Source organism: Haliotis asinina, chromosome 12 (assembly GCF_037392515.1).
Source record: "Haliotis asinina isolate JCU_RB_2024 chromosome 12, JCU_Hal_asi_v2, whole genome shotgun sequence".
NCBI lineage: Eukaryota > Metazoa > Mollusca > Gastropoda > Lepetellida > Haliotidae > Haliotis > Haliotis asinina.
In genome coordinates, this window is record NC_090291.1 from 37424907 (window position 1) to 37433214 (window position 8308).

An 8308-nucleotide genomic window follows, 5' to 3' on the forward strand; every position below is an offset into this window, starting at 1 on the left:
GTACTTGGGTAAATAGGTGAAATAAGGGGTTTTTTACGCAAGAAAATTTTCAGATTTCTCTACCAAAGGCAGTCATCGTTTTTTGTTTACGAATTCAAATAAATCAACTGTGTGTTTTTATTATCATAAATAATAAACCATTGTAGCTACCATAGCTACCAAAATTTACGTATGATATTTGCTATCACAGCTGAACCAACACTCAAAACTACCTAAATATAAAGCTTTGCAATCTTCCGTACTGAAACAAATGGCTTATGGCTTGCTACGTGCCTGTAGACATCATATTTTCATTGTAACATGATTAAATATCGAGGTTAAAAACACAGAAATAGGATCAAATTGGATCAGTAACTATACCATCCAAGCATCCGAAAAGAACTACACTGCTGGGATATTTGGTTACGATCAGACAAGGAATACCATGGATATTTTTAAATAATGGCATATGATGGGCATCCGGCCTCCTGACTGTTTAGGTGAAGAAATTCTGCTAATATGGACAGGAGCCCAGTTCCTTTGTCCGTCACGGTCGAAGGAGCGGGCGCTGATCAATTTGCGGTTTGGTTTCGTAATTAGACTGTTGGCGAGAAACATTATTCGCTCCGCATCAGTGCCCCTTTAAAATGTTTTTGTTTTGTTTACATTTTACAAATGAGTCATGGTTTTTTTATGTTATAAGAGTATTTTTCATTCATAAAGATAGAAAATGTGAACTTTTTAATCTCTGACATTAATTTCTGATCTCTTGATCTTTTCATAATGTTCAACATGTAACTAAATTCACACAATGATGCTGTGAAAATACGAAATGTGATACATATCGAATCGTGACATGGGTATCATGACACTATGGGTGGACTTATGTATTGTGACATCTCCAGTAAAATCACAGTGACACAAACTCTATCACAAGTTCAATCATTGGAGTTTCACTTTAAACTTTCCTAGCCTTCACTAAATACTACTCATTAACAAGTTCACCTCTGTGTTCAGTTAGAATCCCTGGTCTAATACATCCCTTTACAATATTTTACAGAAATATCCCTGATGGCGTATAGTTTAAAGGCATGAGAGTCAAAATGAAAACCCTGTGCAAAATGAAAAAGCCTTAAAGTTCAAAATTATTTTATGAAAAACTTTGCCACTGTGTGTTGTAATCAGTTAATCACACACACTCAACTGTTCCACCAGTGCACAGGGTCTTGTAATTCATAAAAACTAGTCTCAAGTTGTATATTGTCACTGCTGGGGTCTTAGCGCTAAAGTGAACAAATAAGTATAGTTTTACGCTGCTTTTAGCAATATCTATCAATATCACCGCTGGGGACACCAGAAATGGGTTTCACACATTGTACATATTTGGGAAATAGAACCTGGGTCTCCTGCCTGAAAATCAAATGCATTAACCACTTGGCCAATCCACAACCCCCGTACCACTATATAATATATTTAATATAATGATTATCTAGTGCTAAGACCATGGCAGTAACAATTTCTAGCTTGATACTAGTATTTTGCATTACACTGTAGACTGGTCGTTACAGAGCAACTGAAACTCATCCTGGGAGAAGCCAGACAAAACACTCCTAAAGATCCAGGGCTGCATTCCACAAAGCGATTTTAGCTTGAAAGTGATCCTAACTCCAATACTATAATGATGGGTTATGATAAATCATGACGCAAAGATTGCTTTGTGGAACAGAACCCGGGTCCGTAATACTACACACGTAACAGTATTGACTTTGGTGAAAGCATAAAATCTTGGGTACAAGAATGTGACATGCTGTCATCATCCAAGACTGGCTGAAACGAAATTCATTACAGAATTCCTTGTACATGGTCATGTCATACCTGTGCAACACACACTCACACACACAATGTCAAACACAGACACTTCAGTTGGGATTGTGGAAATATTGAAATATACATTCGATTTTGTTATGAATTTCTCTTCAGCTTTCCTTTGGTCAGGAAACTTTGTACAACTATCCCAAATCTTTATCATTTCAGGTCAGAATAGACCATCTTTTCTTGGTCCCACAGGAGTTTCCGGAGAACAGCATTTGGCATATGGAGAAGACAAACCTGGTAGAACCTTTGGTTCTTGGGTTTATTCTGGACAACACAGCGCCATGAGTTTGTAATCTTGTTGTAAGCTCGTACACAGTGAAATGCATTGCCAATGTCAAGGTCACCAACCACCAGCACATCTTCCCCATTGTAGACAGCCCCCTCTATATGTGACACATCTGTCATTGTACACATCCCTGGTACTCCGCCTTTATTACACATTGGGAGCCAGTGATCGTTACATGTAGAGTAGATTTCCGTGCCACAGAATTTCAAGCTGTGACCAGAATGCATTGCGCTTGGACATTCAAATCGACGAAACCCACCAAAAACATAAATGTCCTCATCAACTGTTACGGCTCTTGCATCACATCGTCTTTCCCTCATGGGACAGACAGACACCCATGTCTCAGTTCGAGTGTCGAAACATTCCACTGCTTCATAAAACTTGCCGACTGTGCCACCAGCAATCACATAGATCTTCTTCCCTACGGCAGCATAAGCTGACCATACTCTTTTCATTGTCATATCAGGAAGGGACTGCCACTTGTTGGAGAATACGTTGTAGGTTTCCATGAAGGTCAAGGGATCTGTCATGTCATTGCTGCCACCAATAGCGTAAATGTTATCGTCGACTGCTACAAGCCCAAAGCCGACACGAGCATGTGCCATGGGTGCACAGATAGTCCATGTGTTAGTATTGGGGTTGTATTTCTCGCCTGTGTTCAAGATTTGACAGTGATGGTCTCGTCCTCCAAACACATATATGCATCCACCTGTTAGACAGAAAGGAAGTCTGTTAGAATGTTACTTGTACAGATTTTGTCAAAAACAAAAACTGAAACATTTTTAAGCTACAACCCTACAACCAGTGGTTTTCAAACTGCATTGAAAGAAAGAAAGTACATGCCCATGGGTGCCCAGGTGTGCCTTCAAAATCCAACTGTTGCACCCAAATCCTCTGGTCAGATCAGAAACATGGTAAAGGGGAATAACTTTCTCCAAGCAAAGATTTCTGCAGACATCTCAAACGTGTGTATGAATACTGTATTCTGCTGTATGAAGTGCTAACATCCAGAAACCCTCATCCTATATTCACTCTCTTCCTTAGTAAATACTTATCTCTACATCATTGAACATGGGAGAGAGGGTAAATGGCATGTGTTTGTTCTTTTGTATTACCTTAACTCTGAAAATAAAGTTAGTTATTTGTCAAATGCAGAAATCCCCAAGGATCCTGTCTCTATAGCCTTAACTTCAAACACTGATTCAGTATGTGCAAAAAACATTTGCTTGCCTAAAATTGTGTATTGGCAAATGCAATCATGGACAAAATTATGACAGAGAGAACCATAGGTTTAGTTCCAGGGACTAACATAGGCTTTATCAAAACTCTAGACCTGGGAAGATGGAGGATAGTGGCATGACTCAACCCAGAAACTCAAGTGTCAAGCTGCCAAACACCCATCTACGGTCTGTGACATAGATCACTTAATGTGACGCTCTACTCAGACAAATAGCCACTGTTTTGGTGCCTTAGACCAAAGTGTCATCTGTGCAATGAAAAATGACTAAATTTATGCTGTTGTCAGCAATATTCCAGGAATGGGATTCACACATCCTACAGAACCAAACCCATGTCATAGGTACGATGAGCAAACGTTTTAACCAGTCGGATACCGAAATGCCCTGGAAAATGACTACAACCAAAAATCATATATAACGTATGGCAATACTAACCAACTTCAACCATTCCATGTCCGGTCCGAGGGCTGTTCATGTTGGGCAATGAAATCCACTGACCAATGGTAGAAGTGCCTTGATTGTAGATCTTCACACAGTTGACAGTTGCCTTGACTTCAGAGTCATCACTATGGCTGTAAGACATGTCATCGAGACATTTATGTTACACTATAGACGTGACTATAGAGGGGGAAAACAACTACTGCAATAGTAATAGTCAATTGCAACATGCTATTGTAATATTGATAGTCATTGCAACCAAATACAATGTATTACAATTAGGTTTTCTTCTTGAATTGTCTCATTTGAAGTCATTTCACAAATGAATGTATAGTTTATATGAAGTAAAATACAGTTGAAGTAGTTTTAGTCTCTTCTGACTGATAAGAAGCTTGAAACCCAGATAACGTTTGTTAAGAGGTAACCAGGGGTGGATAACCGTTTATCAAAGTGAACAAATCTGGCACTTCTGCATAAGGCTTACCACACAGCATATTCAAAGCTCTTCATAGACATATATTACAACATGCATCAGTTCCTGCAGATCAGCTATAACTCCTGTGGAGATCATGATTAGAATTGGTCTTCAGCAACCAATGCTTGTTGTACGAGGCAACCAACGGGGTCCGGTGGTCAGGCTTATTGACTAAGCTGGCACATGTCATTATATTCCAGTTGTGTAGTTCGATACTTATGATGTTGATAACTGGATTGTTTGATCAAGAATTGATTATTTACGACATTGATGGGTTATTGCTGTGTGCAGCATTAAACAAACAAACCGACATGCAAAACCTACTCCAACCTTGATTGCACCAAAGAATGTATTACACTAGCATTTGGTATATACTGATAAAGAGATACATCTTTACTAGCTAGTAATTACAGAAGACTTCAGCAGAGAATGCACAACAACAAATTAAATGTGTTCTACTTTCAAAATCAACATGGCTTACTCTGACACATTTCCTTCTCCCCCACACGCAAGGAGAACACAGCTGAATCCCCTTGGACGTAGCTCTGTTGCTGTCTGTCGAAGATCTCTGATCAGTTTTGGCAAGTTTAAGTGATGAAGATCAGGACTTTGATCTTCAAATGCCTCTAGGAAACTCTCAGAAATCTGGGCGGCACGTACACATCTTGTCACTGCATTAATCATCTCTGCCTGATGACCTTGGACATCAAAGCGAAACCACCGGATAATAGCATCAAGGATGTCATCCTCAGAGTTGATCACAAGGGTGTCCCGATTGAGCAGTTCTGTGACAGCATCGGCTGAGAGGCTAAGGAACTCATCGCAGAAACTCACCTCCCTGTGGAATCATCAAATCACAGATATGCATCATGATATTATTATACTTACGATGTGATACTTTGAGCATCAAGAATGAATCTGAAATTATTATTCTTACTATGCTAATATTTTATAGCACCGATATCAAACACAGCTGCTCAGAGGTACATTGTTTTTCCCTTGATAACTAAATGTCAATCTCAAACAAGTTTTCCCTTATTTGTTCCAGGTTTCTTCACAAGGTGTAAATTACATTGTTGGTGAAATCCTTGAAATAAATAAAGGAACAATTGTACTTTCATGTATTCCCTTATTTGTTTCTATGAGCATATTTAATGCAGAGGGCTATTTATTAGCTTAGTACAGCAGGCCAAACTGGGCTTAACTAAAGTCAGGCCTTGAGTAAGTGGATAAACATTCAATTCAAGCTACATTACACACGGTAGTTGTAAGACAAATTTTATGTCAGCTACATGTCTAGAGTGTTACATCTTATCAATTTCATTTTAAATAATGTACATAAATACAAAGCTATCAAGCATAGTACATCAATTAGAAGTTAAGAAAATCTGTAAACTTTAATCTACCTTCATAATGTTTTGTGTAATGATTCAGGAAAACTAATCCAAATGTACATTGTCAGAGAGCATAGCTGACCTGAAGTGCTCATCCAAATAGCGTGTAACCTTGTGCAGGAGCCAACTACAGGTATACTGGGCAGAGAACTCCCTAATTCCAATACAGTTGGTAGGTGTGATGCATGTGTCAAGATAGTCACAGCACAGGACCTTCAGGTCATTCAGAAGAAACAGGTCTGCTGCTTGTAGGACATCTTGGATCGTGTCAGGGCATAGGTTGATCTCAGCAGTGTACAGGAAGTCCAGTATCAAGGTGAAGGTTGCCATCGTTACACTGACAGATCCCAGGTTGATCACAGTTTTGCCATTTTCTGTTTCTGTTGCCTCACCGTAGTTGAACAGTGCTCTGAAAGTGGAAATTATCAACTTGTGTTTCTTTTAATTCAAGTCTATTTTAGTATTTATTACTGATGCTGTGCAGAAAGAGAATTTAAAAATCAATAAAATTCATCAGGACCATTAACTGACACGTTCTCAGTGGTCCTGTTGGCCAGTGAATTTTTTTATTGATTGATAAGCAAGTCTATTAATGTTACTTTGGACCAGTAAAGTACAGGCAAAACCACTAATTATTGTCTACTCAATGGTCCTGTGGTCTAGTGGGAAAGTTTGAAAGGTCTCTCACCCTGCTGAGCAATAAATTTATACTAAATGTTTACACCTGACAGCATATGGGGTATTTCACTTAAGTTGAATAGCATTGTTACTAAACAAAAAGTTATAATCTGACAACTGAACAAGTACATCACCATAATTTGTCAAGCTTGTAACAACAGCAAGGGTGTGTACATGCTTTCAGTTAATATCTGTGCAATGGAAACAAGCAAATCAGTTCTGAAAACGCATGATGTGTATGGTCTACTTCACACATTGTACCCATGTGGGGAATCAAACCTGGGCCTTTGGTGCGCCAAGTAAAAATGCAGTGTTCATGACAACTTTTCATATGTATGTTTAACACTACTGATGGAGAGTACATAAATGAGTGCTTATTTGCAAAAAGGACAAAGAACCTGCATTTAGTAATGAACGGGTAAAAGTGTGTTCACTAATGTTTATGTCATTTATATATCTCAACACGCTGACTTGTGTTCTGAGTGCCTTATCACTAGGTGCCTGACTCTGAGGGTGTGGGTTCAAATCCCGGATGGGACACAACCAAAAAAGTACTGTAATTTGTACTATACTAAGAAAGTGTAATCCCAAATATGACATATGTTACATCTGACCACTTTCTAAATGGCATTGTGTAATAATAGCTTTCGGCCAATTGAGCCATGTCAATGTACACTTATCAGAGGGGTAAACAAAGTACGCAGTCTAGACTACCAGTTGTCCAACCTCCATTTTAGTGGAAGTCACAGTGGCTGAGTGAGCTAGGTGGCTGACCTTGTGTGCTGGCAATTAGGTGCCAGACTCTGAGGGTACAGGTTCGAATCCTAGATGGGACTGAACCAAAAAAGTGTTAGAAAATAGTACTTTACTAAGAAAGTGTTATCCCAAATATGACATATATTACTAGGTGCTACTCTTCTTAATCTCAAGTCAATGGTAGCTGTTCTTCTCCTATGGCCAGTGGAATTTGAATGGTATGAAAACTTCCTGATACAATGGTGGAGTTGAAGTAAGCTAACAAGACTGCAAAATACTCATCACATCTTCACAAGGCAGAAATGCTAGAGCATCTATCATCCCACAATAAAGCTTGATGTCTTTGGCAGTTGAAATGCAATTGATGTTTGATCTCTTTCAAAACAACGTATTGATGAGCAGGGCATTAAGGTGGGTGAGTAGCAATGTAAGTGTTTACTGTAATTAGTAAAAAGAAATACAAACAAGCAGAGAAGCCTTGGTGAACTGCAATAAATGTTTGATTTCTTTTATTAACAACATGTTTCATTAACATCCGGAGCAGGGTATTAAAGTAGATGAATATTAAAATTTATATTGTGGGCAAAGTTCTTCCCCTGTGAAAGATGTTGTGAGTAAAGTTCCCGTGGGTACATGGGTTCGTTTTCGATGGGGTCACTTTCTGCACGACCTCATTAGTTAGGGTCATTAACCCGGAATAGGAAGTTGCAAGAGAGATCAATAAGGCGAGAGCATTTGTCTGCAAAACAGAATCATAATGATCTATTACATCTTTTAACATGCGGCGTGTTGAGTGCAGTTTATCAAATAGCTAATCAGAGAGATAAGCAAGGAGACAGAAAATGACACAATGATTCAACTTGGGTAAAAAATACCTGAAGTAATGACTGGCAGCCGACAATACATTCTTTTGCACGTATTTTTTCTCTTCACCGATAACAACAATTGCATCACATAGATGTGCATTGTGCCTGTTCTCATTTAGAGCCAGCAAAAGCTTCTGTGCATGTAAATGACATGAAAATTTTCTTGCATTTTGTTTACATTCGCCAGGAGGCCACGGCGACGCCATTTTGAATGTTTAGATCACGTTTAATCACAAATTAAAACGAGATTTCATTTCAAACCAAATAAAAGTGTCGCTTGATAGGGATTAAAGGCTAATTTATTTAAATCAAATAAAAAATTG

General features: G+C 38.7%; 1 protein-coding gene across 1 annotated transcript; it reads right to left on the reverse strand.

The window, feature by feature from the left end:
* Positions 1-670: 670 nt before the first annotated feature.
* LOC137258317 (gigaxonin-like) lies at positions 671-8207 on the reverse strand. The gene is made up of 5 exons (XM_067795951.1): positions 7995-8207; positions 5768-6094; positions 4773-5129; positions 3814-3950; positions 671-2849 (listed from the first exon to the last, which is right to left on the reverse strand). The coding sequence occupies exons 1-5, from the start codon at positions 8189-8191 to the stop codon at positions 2005-2007; spliced, it is 1863 nt and encodes a 620-aa protein (XP_067652052.1). The 5' UTR covers positions 8192-8207; the 3' UTR covers positions 671-2004.
* Between the last annotated feature and the right edge of the window lie 101 nt (positions 8208-8308).

Excerpts from the sequence above, each read along its gene's own strand:
- LOC137258317 (XM_067795951.1), bottom strand. The coding sequence starts at position 8,191 with ATGGCGTCGCCGTGGCCTCCTGGCGAATGTAAACAAAATGCAAGAAAA. Across the intron at positions 6,095-7,994 it reads GCTGCCAGTCATTACTTCAG|AGCACTGTTCAACTACGGTG; the intron begins GTATTTTTTACC and ends TTCCACTTTCAG. Across the intron at positions 3,951-4,772 it reads GGAGAAGGAAATGTGTCAGA|CCATAGTGATGACTCTGAAG; the intron begins GTAAGCCATGTT and ends CATGTCTTACAG.